The sequence below is a fragment of the Miniopterus natalensis genome, chromosome 2, assembly GCF_054644295.1.
Source record: "Miniopterus natalensis isolate mMinNat1 chromosome 2, mMinNat1.hap1, whole genome shotgun sequence".
Classification (NCBI taxonomy): Eukaryota; Metazoa; Chordata; class Mammalia; order Chiroptera; family Miniopteridae; genus Miniopterus; species Miniopterus natalensis.
The window spans coordinates 149649988-149663934 of NC_142082.1; the positions used below are offsets into that span (position 1 = coordinate 149649988).

The 13947-nt window shown below is 37.2% G+C and overlaps 1 protein-coding gene across 1 annotated transcript in view; it reads left to right on the forward strand.

The window, feature by feature from the left end:
- SLC2A13 (solute carrier family 2 member 13) overlaps positions 1–13947 on the forward strand; it is a 269611-nt gene that overhangs the window by 54494 nt on the left and 201170 nt on the right. Inside the window, exon 3 of the mRNA XM_087814727.1 lies at positions 11126–11334. Within this exon, the coding sequence (XP_087670853.1) occupies positions 11126–11334 (209 nt within the window). The remainder of the gene's footprint in view (positions 1–11125; positions 11335–13947) is intronic.

Sequence of the window (13947 nt, forward strand, 5' to 3'; positions counted from 1 at the left end):
AATTCATCAACAGAAATAGCAGAGGGTGGGTGCACAGCAATGTGAATGTACTTAATGCTACAGATTTGTACACCTAAAAATGATTAAAATGGTAAGTGTTATTTATAGTTTAACACAATAATAAATTGCTAGAACTAAAGGAAGAAATAGACAAATACAGGCTCATAATGGAGAATTTTTAACTTTTTCTTAGCAACTAATAGGACAAGAAGACAAAAGTAAGGCTACAGAAAAACTGGACACCATTATTAACTATCTTGTCATAATATTTGCCGACTGCTACATTTAACAGCTTTAGTACGTACTTTTTTTTTTTTTAAGTCCAAATCAGACATTCTTTAAAATTGACCCTATCCTGGGTCATAAGATAAATTAATACATTTAAAATATGAAATCTTATAGAAGATGTCCTCTGACCACAGCAGAATTAAATTAGAAATCAATAACAATAAGATAGCCAGAAAAGCTTCAGGTACTTTGGAAATTAAAACATCTTGTTCTAAATAACTCATGGGTCTAAGGAGAAATCAAAAGGAAAATTAGAAAATAATTTTGAACTGAAAGAAAATACAGTATATCATAATTTGTGGAATGCAGCGTTAGCAGTGCTTAGAGGAAAATATAGTATAGCTAAAGTGATTATATTAGAAGACAAAATATCTAAGTTTCATGTTAAAAAGCTAGAAAAATGTGTGCATATTAAACTCAAAGAGAACAGATGGAATTAAATAATAAAGAATAGAAGTCAATGTAAAATAAAGCAGGCAAACAATAGAAAAAGTAAACAATGTTGGTGCTTTGAAAAGATAAGTAATTAAAAATATATTTTTTAAAATGTATTTTTCAGTTATAGTTGACATACCATATTACATTGGTTTCAGGCATACAATATAGTTATTAGATATTTCTATACCTTACGAAGTGTTCACCTTGATAACCCACCTGGCGCCATATATAGTTATTAAAATGTTATTGACTATATTCCTTAGGCTGTACTCTACATTCTCATGATTATTTTCATAACTGACAGTTTGTACTTCTTAGTCTCTTTCACCTTTTTGCCAGTCCCCCAACTTCCCTCCCATCTGGTGATCATAAGTTAGTACTCTGTATCAATGAATTTGTTTCTGTTTTGAGTAATTTTTTTATTGAGATATAATTGACATAACATTAATTTCAGATGAACCACATAATGTTTTGATATTTGTATATATTGCAAAATGATCACTACAATAAATACAGTTAATATCCATCACCATACATAGTTAGAAAATTTTTTTCTTGGGATAAGAACTTTTAAGATCTATTCTTTAAGCATCTTCCAAATACGCAGTACAGTAGTATTAACTATGGTCACCATGCTGTATATTACATCCCTTGTGACTGACTGACTTTTTAACCGGAAGTTTGTACCTTTTGACCCCCTTCCCCCATTTTACTCACCCCTGCTGCCAGCCATCAATCAGTTCTCTGTACCTAGGAGCTTGTTGTTTTTTGTTTTCGTTTTCTTAGTTTTCACATATAAGTGAAATCATACGGTATTTGTCTTTCTCTGACTTATTTCACTTAGCATTTGTGCAAATCACCATGTTGAAATTATTCAAAGGAGGAATACCTATATAAACAGTCTCAATATATGCAGAGAAAACATTTCACGGACTAATATTCACTTACGGTGAAACCTTTCAGCAAAGTAGAAGAGTACTTTCTCAACCAATAAGGGCATGTGCAAAAAGCCTGCAGCCAACTTTATGCTCAGTGGCTTTGCCTGAATGCGCTCCCTTATGATCAGTTGCAAGGCAAAGATGTCCACTATCACCACTTACATTCATTCAAATGGACAAGTTGATTCTAAAAATTTTACAGAAAAGCAAAAGACCTAGAATTACCTAAACCATCTTGAAGAGCAGAGATGGAGGACTCAGTGTCTGATTACAAGACTTACTGTAAAGCTAACGTAATTAAGACAGTCTGGTAAGGATAGATAAATAAATCAGCGAAACAGAAGGAACTTAACGTGGATAAATCTTTAAGGTATTATATTTGAAAAAAGATGGAAACAAAAGAATAGAATCTCCATGTTTCCATATGAACTTCATCTATATGCAAAATGAGCTGTGACTGGAAAGGGGGTTATAAGGGAATTTTTTGATATCATGGAAATGTTCTCTTTCTTGATTGGGATGGTAGTTACAAGGGTATATATATTTCTCAAAACTCAGAATTGTAATCTTGGATCTCTTCATTTTATTGTATGCAAATTTTACCTAAATAAGTTAATTTGAACCTTATGTTGGTTCCCTCCATTATATTCCTTTTCTGCATTGCAATGAATAATTTATATGTTGTTTCTACCATGACACTTTTTCTAATAGCCTCTGTTGAAATAACTTCTCTCCTTACTCCTACACTATGCCTAAACCTCAGTCATAGCAACTAAACAATCCTGTTTTGTTTGATGATAACTAGAGTATAAGGAATGTCTGGTAATTGTTACTGTGTCTCCATAATCCCTAATCCAGAGCCCAGAGTTTTGCATATGGAAGATTCTTAGAGTTTGAAAAAAGAGGGTACATGTGTAGGTATGGTCGTGTGAGCATTACTTTCACCACTAGTACTGTGAATTTTGTGCAAGTCAGATGCATTTTGCCATGTGATTTAAAACTGTCTAATATCTGTGCAAAACACATTCATTTATTTCAGTAGTATCACAATTTATTCTGTCAAAGCAAGTATACCTGCTTCTACTATAATCACATTTTACATAACCATGGCCATACCACCTACCTTATAACTGATATCTAAATTATTTTGATGGTTTCCCCCTAGCTACATAGATCATTAATATTTTTTTATGTTTATATATTTGGTGATGAATTTTTTTACCGTTTACACAGAAATATTCACTGTGTAGCACAAAAATTGCTCTTTTGCCGATCGTATATCTGCTTTTTACTTGAAAGATTTCATCTGTGACATACTGATGTTTTTTTCTTATGAACCTCCAGCTGTGATCTCATGTTTACTCTCTAGCTGCCATCAGATTATCAGGTGTATCAGTCATCGGTGTTGATGTTCTAATCTACATGGTCCTTGATGGCAGAGAAAATTAGCTTGCCAGACCTCAATTTGGCAGTGTTTTCTTATTTTACTTTCTTATCTGTTAAAATGGAGTTGTGAATCATGAACTGAAATTGAAAAATAGGTTATCAAATGAGTTGTTGTAACTATAGCAGGTGGCTAAATACAGTTATCTTTTTGCATCTAAAGCTTTTGCATTAAGTAGAAATAAACATATTACATAAATAATAATTTGTGTTTGGTGCCCATCATGTAAATATCTTGTAATTGATATATAATGATGCCCATATCTTTTCTAAATCCAAGAATAGAGTTATTTTAGTAAATTCATCACCAATGTGATTATTACTTAAGTATAAGAGACGTATATGAAGAAAAGTAAAAATCCATAGGAACACTGAACAATAAAGTCAGGTAGCTCTAGATGTAGGGCTGAAGGAACAGTGTTCTTGGACGTGGTTTGAAGGGGTTGGATTATGCACTTAATATACATTCAGAAGTTGTTAGCTGGATAAACAGCTCAGAAACAACACAAGAAATTGAGCCTTAGTTTTCCAAGCAAACACAGTAAATCTTCATTAGGTAACTGATTCTAATCGCAGACATTTTTATTTTCAATGAGCTGTTTCTGGTGAGAAAAGGTTTAGAGTTTATTTGTTTTATAGTTGTAAGTGAAAGGATGCCAGTTTGAAACTGTAGAGTTTTAAAGAGTAAAGCATAGCATCTTAATATGTCTACTACTCTTCGAGCTTATTGGAGCTATTCAGAATGGGCAAACATGGACATGGTATGTAAATCAGTAACAGATAGATACAAACAGAATGCTAGCTAGAAGACAGAGGGAGTGAATAAAACTATTAGAATTACAAATACAGTTTTGTTACTTGTTTTTTTTTCCTTTGTTTTGACAGTATTGGGTATTAGAGAATATTGCTAAAAGCCCTCATTGTACTCAGGACAAAGTTTCAGAGGTTGTCACTGAGCTAATCTTAATGTTTCAAAAATAGAAATATTCTCTGTGACTAGAAAAATACCAGGTGGAGATATGGTTTGAAAATGTATACTTTCGGCAACATGAGGTTGGGAGACAAGAAAATAGTTATTGAACTGTACCTTAATTCTCTCATGGCCTATTCAGAGGAAAATTGGCTAAATGACTGCTGTGTCCAAAAAAAACCTTTATTGTGCTTTTCAGAGTGGAAGTGTCTTTCCTTAGAATTCAGCGCCTCAAGAGCTATAAAAACAAATGCATACAATTTGTTTTAAATATAACACATTGTAATACAGTTCCCTTAGCTATAGTGGTTTTTCTTTTATAGCTTGACTTACAATTAAAACCATAAATCATATAGCTCTTCTATTGTAAGGCATTAGCAAACGTCATTGGGAATTTGAGGAAGAAAAGAACAGAGGGGAGAAGAGAAATAATCAGGATGCAGATGCAGGGTATAATTCCTTATGCACAGTTCCTTTTGGAAGGAGAGAGGCTTGGGGTGGCCGGTGGGAGATGGAGATTGAAAAACAAAGTATAGAGAAAAACAACTTTAGATCTATAGTGTTTGTTATAGTATAAAACATTTTTAAAAGATCAGGTCTCAGGTCAAAATTTTTTTTGCTCCCAGTCATGTTTTCAACTTTCTACTTCCTTGTTACCTACATTTTACGTGAAAAGTTTATCTATGAATATTAAAGACAAAAAAAAAAATAATAAAAATTCAGTTTGGCACTGTGTCAAAGCAAGCAACACGTTTACCCTTACAAATGAGATTCTTTAGCCTGATATTCAACTCTTCTCATAGTATCACAGTGGTGTCAAGAGAATAATAGTAAGATATTCCGTTTGCCACCAGAGGGTCTCTATTGGTTAAATCCAGCTTGCAGTTCCCCAGCCAGTGGGTGCTTCTGTGTCAGGTGCTGCGCTTGGTATGATTGGGGGTGACTGCTCCCAGCTAGACCCTTTGCCCTGTCACTCTCCAGTGCTCTACTGCATTTAACAGAGGTCAGTCGACAATAAAACTTCTGAAAGGATTCTCAAAAGTCTTTGAACATGAGATTAAGGTAAATTAATGCCCCCTTTTATGAATTCTCCAGAATTAAGTTAACTACTCCCTAAACTAAGCTTGACTTAACAGTAAACACTTGGAGGAGCCAGACTGCCTCGATTTTCATCCTGGCTCCACTGCATGCTAGGCCTGTGTCTTCCTTGTAACTTGTTAGCCTTTAATGGGGACAGTAATGGTGCCCACCTCATGGGGGTGTTGTGAAGATAAATGAGTTAAGGTAATGAATAGTGCTTGGCGTATGAAACTGAAGCTGTTATTAGCTATTACTCTGGCTGTTATTGTTAAATGATTCCATGTCCAAGATGAGTTTGTACCTTCAAGTAGATTTTCATGTATTCGGAGTGTAATCATCACCCTTATAGAGCTATTAGAGAGTAAGTAACATGTCTATTGTGTTATCAGTAGACCATGTCATCAGATAATCATGTTATTTCCGTTCAGAGAAGGGGGACAATTATGAACTGGACAATTCTGTCTGAAATGGCCATCTGTTAGAGGACACTGGTCTTTAGCTTCATAGGTCAGAGCATATGACTCCTTTAAAACAAGAATGATGGCAGATGTCCAGTTCAGTGAACGATCTGTCTGGCTGTGTGTCGGGTACCTGGCCCTCAGCAGCAGCAGGTCTGCCCGGCCACAGGGGGAGTGCTGGTACCCAGGAGTGCAGGCTCTTCGATTTGCAGAGCTTCAGTTCTTGGCTTTGGGAGGAAGGCTTAACCTGAGGTGAAATAGCTGGGCTTGTCTCCGTTGCTGATGGCTGGCCCGACCACACCATTTGAAAGCATTGCTCACTGGTGGAGGGTCTGTCCTTCATCTCCTGGTGGGCAGGTGCTGGCTCGACCAGAAAATAGCTCATTTGTTAATTTCAGTTGAGAAAGTTTAAAAGTCAGTGTTCAGTGAGTGATCATGACGCCAAAGAACATTCTAAAGATTTTTGGAACTCAGGAAAGCTTGATATCTTTGCTAGAGCCAACCTTCCCCTTCCTGTGTGCTCTCTTACCTCCAGAAGGCCACTGGCTTTTGCCTAAGGCATGGCCTTTGGGTGCTCATTGCTCCCTTTCACCCCAAGGGTTTTTAAATCACTTAGATCACTGGTTCTCAGCCCCGAGTGCACATTAGCACGGCCCAGGAGCTTTTAATAAAGTGGAGTGCCCTGGGACTGGAGCCCAGACCAATTAATCAAAATTCCTGGTTGGTAGAGCCTGGACACTAGTGTGTTTTAAAAGCCCCCTGGGTGATTCTCATGTGAAGCCAGGGTTTAGCACCCTTGACTTAATAATAACGAGATTCCCCCATCTATGCAGGGGACTACTTGTTTGCCTGGGGATTAACTGCCCTGGTTTATCAGCATACTCTTTGTCGTATCCGTATACACATTATCCTTTATCTGGTCCTGATTTCCTTGGATTTAGAGGACTGAGGGTGAATCATTGATACCGTCTTAACTAAGTCTGTAGAGTTCCTGCTCTTTTAGTTGCATGATAAAATTCTCATCATTGCTACAGCAAAGCAACCTTTCATTTTTCTCCAATCTGCACATCATCAGAGGAATGTTTTTTCCTCAAGAAAGAAATGGGTTGGTTCTCTTTAATGAAAGTTTGGGTGGATGTTAGAGCCAAGATAGACAAGTTGCACTGAATTGATTAAGGGGGACAGAGTCAGGGAGGTGAAAACATTTCTTGCTAAGCATCTTTTCCATTTTAGGTACCAACTGAATGGTTTCACCTGACTATCCCGGCTGTCCTATGAAATAGACACTGTCACCTGTGCATTAAAGTGTTAAGTATCTTGACCAGGGTTTTGTGGTTAGAATGACCAAAGCTGAAGTGTAACCCAGGTCTGTTCCTCTGGTCTCTCTATCACAAACCACAGCTGTCTTTCATCCCCCCACTCATCTTGTGTATTTGGTCTCTACAAAGCCATGGAAATCTATTCCCATCAAAATATCTTCTTCTTTTTTTTTTTTTTTATGCCTTCAGGAACATGTTTATTGTGTTTGAGATGATACATCAGGTGCCTAATCAAACTCTCTTTACCACGAATGGTAATTAAAATGTAGTAAAAATAAGTTCCTTTGTTTTACTTGTAGAAGAGAAACATTAGGATGTAACTGTGTTAAACATGTTTTATCTTGAGTAGTCTCTGGAATCAGGCTTCAATATTCTTAAAGGTTGGCAGCAGGGTGGGAGTTCCTTTTCCCCATCCTAGCATTAGGGAGTTGAATTATAAATTTCAGACCTAGATTCTTGGCACCTAAGAGATTTCAAATGCAGGAGAGCTAAAGTATTCTTTCTTCTGTAGCTGGCTTAAGAAACATAGGCTAGCTGATACGTATGTTTGCATTTTACTCTTTGTCTTTTCCCTTTTATTTTTTCTTTTAGTTTTAAAAAATATTGTGTTCTAGGATTAAATAGTGAGTAGTAAGTGTGAAGTACTATGTGAGCATCTTTGGGCCCGAAAATGGTTCAGTTTCTATGTTCATTTCAAGTGCTCCTTTGAAGGATTCTGTGCAGCTCTTTCATCTTAACTTACGCTGAAGGGAGTTTGGAGAAGAGAAGGGAAGATCATAAAAGGGGGTAGAGAAACAAAACATAAAGGCTTTCATTTTTAGGACTTTTAAAATTTAAGATTTATTTCCTAATCTAGTATATTTGGTGTTTATCTTTCTATTGCTTTTCTTTTAAATAATTGGCAATACAATTTTGTATAACCTTTTCTTTAAGAGAGTACAACCGCATAGAAATTTCATTAATTTATAGCAGTGATTTTCAGCCTTTTTCATCTCATGGCACACACAAACTAAGTGCTAGAATTTTGCAGGACACCAACAAATATATTATGTATTTTGCTGAGCTGACAAAATAAGTGTAATTTTTATTCATTCACACTGGACAGCTATTGTTGTGTTGGCTGCTGTTGTTTTTTTAACTTGACAATCTAAGGGAAAAGAGGTCAGTGCTCCTGACTAGTCAGCTGTTGCATGTTTTAAAAGTTCTTGGAGGCACACTGGTTGGAAATCACTGATTTACAGTAATAAAACCTACTTTTAAGTAATAGATTTGGTTATACCGGTAAACATTTTAAGGGGAAGAGACCAGAAATATGCATTTCTTTGAGCTGATCTCTCTAGCTCTCATCTGAAAAGTCTTAGGAAGCTTTCTTTAGGTGAGTCATCTTCAGAAGGGAAGGTCTAGCTGTATCTAGAATAACAAACGGTTTCATTGGAACGATTTACTGTGCCAGTAAGTTTGCACAGCTAAATGATCCAGAAGAGCTGCTGCCTAAGAGGTTGCTATGTGAGTGTGAAGCACAGTTATTTTCTATTTAGTTCATACGGAAAGTTGAGATATATAAAACATTTACTAAGTTTTTATTGTGTTCAAGGTACTTCATTAGTTGCTGTGCTGAGTACAAAGTTAATATGCAGTCAAGTGGGGTAGGTAAATAGGTTATTATAATATAAGGCACAGTGACATAAATTGAGGTTAAAACACTGTGTTCGAAGGTGAGCAGAGGAAGGAGTGATCCACTGTTATCACTCATGGCTTAAAATATAAAACACTTTTAATAAGATTTATTTTAATACTGGAGGCCAAGTGATTCATTTATCAGTCATTCATAAACCCTTTGTTTACTTTCTACATCTTAGTTAATTTTTCTGTTTCCATCTGTAGTTTTAGCTACTGTTTGGAGTAGGAGTTATTCCTAATACCCATGTGACAATTGTATTTTTCCCTTGCTGCTTATGAATTAAAATGAAATTGCTTTAAAAATAATGGACTTTTTCACAAGATATATATCTGGAGCTTCCAAGGCTGCTATACTTTGTGAAAGGTTAAGGTTGGTGGTGCATGGGCTGGCTAAGTAGCCACCTTAGATAGGTGAATAAAGAAAAATTGAATTTATTTGATTAAAAGGGGGTAGGGGTATCCAAAGGGAATGGCTCCGCGGCACTGAGTCAAAGAGTATTGGGTCCATGATGGGAGCAAATATATACAGTGGTGCCTCGGTTTTCAAACGTCTCCGTTGGCGAACATACGGTTTCTGAACGCTGTAAACCCAGAAGGAAATGCTTCGGTTTTCGAACACGCCTTGGAAGTGGAACGTGCCCCGCGGCTTCCACTGAGGGCAGGATCCTGAGGCCCAGCTGTCGGCTGTGGGTCCCTCGATTTTCCAACGTTTCAGAACCCGAACGGGCTCCCGGAGCGGATCACATTCGAAAACCGAGGCACCGCTGTACTTAGGACAGTGAGACAAGGAAGAGCACGGAAGAAGCATCAGGAGAGCCTAGGCTGGGCTGCTTTGGCTCACTGGGAAGTTAGGGAAAAGAGGGCCTTGGAGACAGGTTCAGGGGTTAGCCCAGGATAAGCTGCCACTGCCCATTGCTCCCCCGGTTGCAAGTGTCTTGAGGTCCCCTCAGAGGGAAGAAGGGGGATGGAGATGGGCAGTGCCAGGGGAGCATGCACTGAGTTCTTTGTCCTGAATGTATTTATCTCTTTCTAGCAGGTGGAAATCTTACTAGAGGTCTCAGGAGTGTCAATAGAATATTCATCAGCTTTCCAGGGTAGTAGTCTCCACTGATTGTTCAGTGCCAGGGCAGGGGGTCATTAGTCAATGTAGCTGGTCCTGAGGCAGCCACTGTGCCCTTTGTTTGGTTTTGCCTCAGCTCTGGGCCTGGAGCTGAAATACAGCTGAGGCCTAGCGTTACCTTTAGGGAGGAAGACTCAGGGGGTCTAAAACGCATGAGCAGCAATATGCTGGGGGAGGATAGGTTACCCTGGGGACAGGTTCTTGTTTTCCCAGTTTTGCCCCTTGCTAAGCAGCTGGGGCTTCCCACCCTGGTGAGTTTCTGTACCCGAGTTTCTATACCTGGGTTTCTGTACCTGGCCCATCTAACTCTTTGTGGTTAACGTAGTTTAAATGTGAGAATAGCTTTGAAAAGGGTATTGAGTTAGGGGACTTCTCATTGGTTTATCAGCATCCATGAGCATGATTGTTATGTAATTGGAGTTGGTCTTCTGAACTCTACCGTCATGAATCTACTATGGAACATACCCAGGGAACTTGTATCAACAGAAAACATCCAGGGTGTCCTAGATTCATAGAAGTTTTCGGTTGAAAGAGACTTTGAAGTTTACCTAATCTAACCCCTCAGTTTGTAAAGATCGAGTCCTAGAGATGTTAGGAGATCAGTCTGATGGTCAGAATAATTTAGAGAGATCTTTGATATTGATGGACTCGTATTACTATTTTTGTTATTTCTCTAATGGTTTTAAAATGATATTTTATTTGCTGTGTAGAATTTTGCCAGCCATTAAGAACAGACATTTTAAAAAGATGACATGTAACTTAAAACAACATGAGCAGGAGTTTGGTGGTGGTGGTGGTGGTGTTTGCATTTCCATCTTTTTAATAAAGATTATTTGCTTCCAGCTCCATCCTTTTAATCCTGTAGGCTTCTACCCCTTAGTTAATGAGGGTGAACATGATGGCTTGATGGCAAAATGAAATCATAACTAATTATTCACAGAGCAGAACTAACTAAAATCAACTTGGCATTTTATTGAAAAGTGTGCCTTTTAAACAGGTCAGAGAGCTTTGTCTTAATCCCATTTTATATTGTAGAGTGCAGGATTATACTGCACACATTGGGTAGGGTTGATGACTGGTGTTCTGCGTCCTGCGTTGGGTTCAGAACACATGTGCGTAACTATCGCGACTTTCACCCGTTCCTTTTCATCATAATTTGTATGAGACATAGAGAACAATCAGACTTTTCTCGTTTTTTCACTTTCTCACTACAGCATAAAAATATCGTTTTTTCTGGTGATACACACACAAGTCATAAATATATAATAAAAAGAAAATATCACACATGTAATAAAAAGAAAGTCATTCTCACTAATTTAGCCTTAGCTGTTATTCCCAATGCGGTGCTCATAAGGCCACATTCTACAATAACATGTGGGTTTTTTTTGCAGGTACATGCTGGGACTTGCAGCGGTTCCAGCAGTTATACAGTTCTTTGGCTTTCTCTTTTTGCCTGAAAGCCCTCGATGGCTTATTCAGAAAGGACAGACTCAGAAGGCCCGGAGAATTTTGTCCCAGATGCGCGGTAACCAGACCATCGATGAAGAGTACGACAGCATCAAGAACAGCATTGAGGAAGAGGAGAAGGAAGTTGGTTCAGGTATGTGGATTTTGTACTTACGTGAATTTTAAAACTACACGGTGGTTTATTTGGAAATTATATTCTAGTATTATTTAATATCTCTAAATTATGTAGTCTTTATGTGTGTATAACCAAAAAATATATTTTCATTTTTAAAGCAACATAGTAATGTTATAATAGAATGAAGAAAAATTCCCCCATAATGCTACTATCCTCACAGAATTACTATTTTAATTTTTGTATAGTCTCTCCCAGCCTTTCTAAATTGGATATACTTGACATAGTGTCATTATTTTGTGTATATGGGTATTTTTTGAGTACTTGTTTATTTTAGTTTATTATTTTATTTTAATTTTTTTTTATTAAAAACTTTTAATGTTTACACTATTGCAGATGTCCCCCATTCCCGCCCCCCTTTGCCTGCCTCGACCCATTCCCGAGTGCCCCTCCCCTGGCCTTCCCTACACTATTCCCCTCGTCCGTGGGGTGTGCATATATGTTCTTTAGCTAATCCCTTCACCTGCTTTATCCAGCCGCCCCCACCCCTCCTCTCTGGCACCCACCAGTCTGTTCCATGTACCCATGTTTCTGGTTCCATTCTGTTCATCAGTTTATTTTGTTCATTAGACTCTGTGTATTAGTGAGATCGTGTGCTATTTGTCTTTCACTGACTGGCTTATTTTGATTAGCATAATACTCTCTAAGTCCACCCATGCTGTCGCAAAGGATAAGAGAGCCTTCATTTTTACGGCCGTGTAGTATTCCATTGTGTATATGTGCCACAGCTTTTTTATCTGCTGATCTGCTGTTGGGCACTTGGGCTGTTCCCAGATCTTGGCTATTGTAAATAATGCTGCTATGAACATCGGCCTGCATATATTCTTTCTAATTGCTGTTTCGGGATTCTTAGGATATATCCCCCAGAAGTGGGAACACTGGGTCAAAAGGCAGCTCCATCTTTAATTTTTGGGGAAACTCCATACTGTTTTCCATAGTGGCTGCACCAGTATGCATTCCCATCAGCAGTGTACTAGGGCTCCCCTTTCTCTACACCCTCGCCAGCACTTACTGTTTGATTTATTGATAGTAGCCATTCTGGCAGGTGTGAGGTGATACCTCATTGTAGGTTTTTGGTTTTTTTAAAATATATTTTTATTGTTGACTTAATTTGCATCTCTCTGATGATTAGTAATATTAAGCATTTTTTGATATGTCCATTAGCCATCTGTATGCCCTCTTTAGAGAAGTATCTATTCAGATCTTTGCCCATTTTTCAATTGGATTGTTTGTCTTCCTGGCGTTGAGTTCTGTAAGTTCTTTATATATTTTGGAAATTAACCCTTTATGGGATGAATCATTGGTGAATATGTTCTCCCATACTGTGAATTCTTTTCATTTTGTTGATGGTTTCTTTCGCTGAGCAGGAGCTTTTTAGCTTGATGTAGTCCCCTTTGTTTTTCTTTTCCTGAGCATCTCTTGCCCTCGGACACATACTGGCAAGAATATTGCTGTGAGAGATGTCTGAGATTTTACTACCTACGTTTTCTTCTAGGATTTTTATGGTTTTGTGACTTACATTTAAGTTTTTTATCCATTTTGAATTTATTCTTGAGTATGATATAAGATGATGAGTACTCCAGTTTCAGTTTTTGCATGTACCTGTCCAATTTTTTCAACATCATTTATTGAATAGGCTGTCTTTACTACATTGTATGCTCTTGTCTCCTTTGTCAAATATTAAATGTCCATAATGGTGTGGACAATTTCTGGGCTCTCTGTTCTGTTCCATTAGTCTATATGCCTGTTCTTGTGCCAATACTACAATGGCCTTGTTGTTTAGTTTGATATCTGGTATTGTGATACCTCCAACTTTGTTCTTCTTAAGATTGCTGAGGCTATTTGGTGTCTTTTTTCATTCTATATAAATTTTTGTAATATTTTTTCTAGGTCTTTGAAATATATGCCATTGGTATTTTAATAGGAATTGCATTGAATCTATAGATTGCTTTGGGTAGTATCACATTTTAATGATGTTAATTCTTCCAATCTATAACCATGGTATATGCTTCTACTTATTTGTATCTTTCTTAATTTCTTTCTTCAATATCCTGTAGTTTTCCTAGTACAGGTCTTTTACCTCCTTGGTTAAATTTATTCCTAGGTGCCTAATTTTTTGTTGTTGCAATAGTAAATGGGGTTATTTTCTTAGTTTTTCTTTCTTATATTTCATTATTGGTAAAAATGCCATTGATTTCTGGATATTGATTTCGTGTCCTACAACTTTGTTGAATTCATTTATTACATCTGGTGGTTTTTTGGTGGAGTCTTTAGGGTTTTCTATGTACAATATCATGGCATCTGCAAATAAGGACAGTTTTACTTCTTCCTTTCCAATTTGGATACCTTTTATTTCTTCTTCTTGTCTGATTGCTGTGGCTAGGACTTCAGTACTATGTTGAATAAGAGTGGTGAAAGTGGACATCCCTGCCTTGTTCCCAATCTTAAGGGAAAAGCTTTTAGTTTTTGCCCATTGAGCATGTTTATTTTATATATAAACTTGTCATATATAAAGGTACATATGCATTATTGATTTCCCATATTAATTAAAAAGTTATGTGAACTGTCAAATCA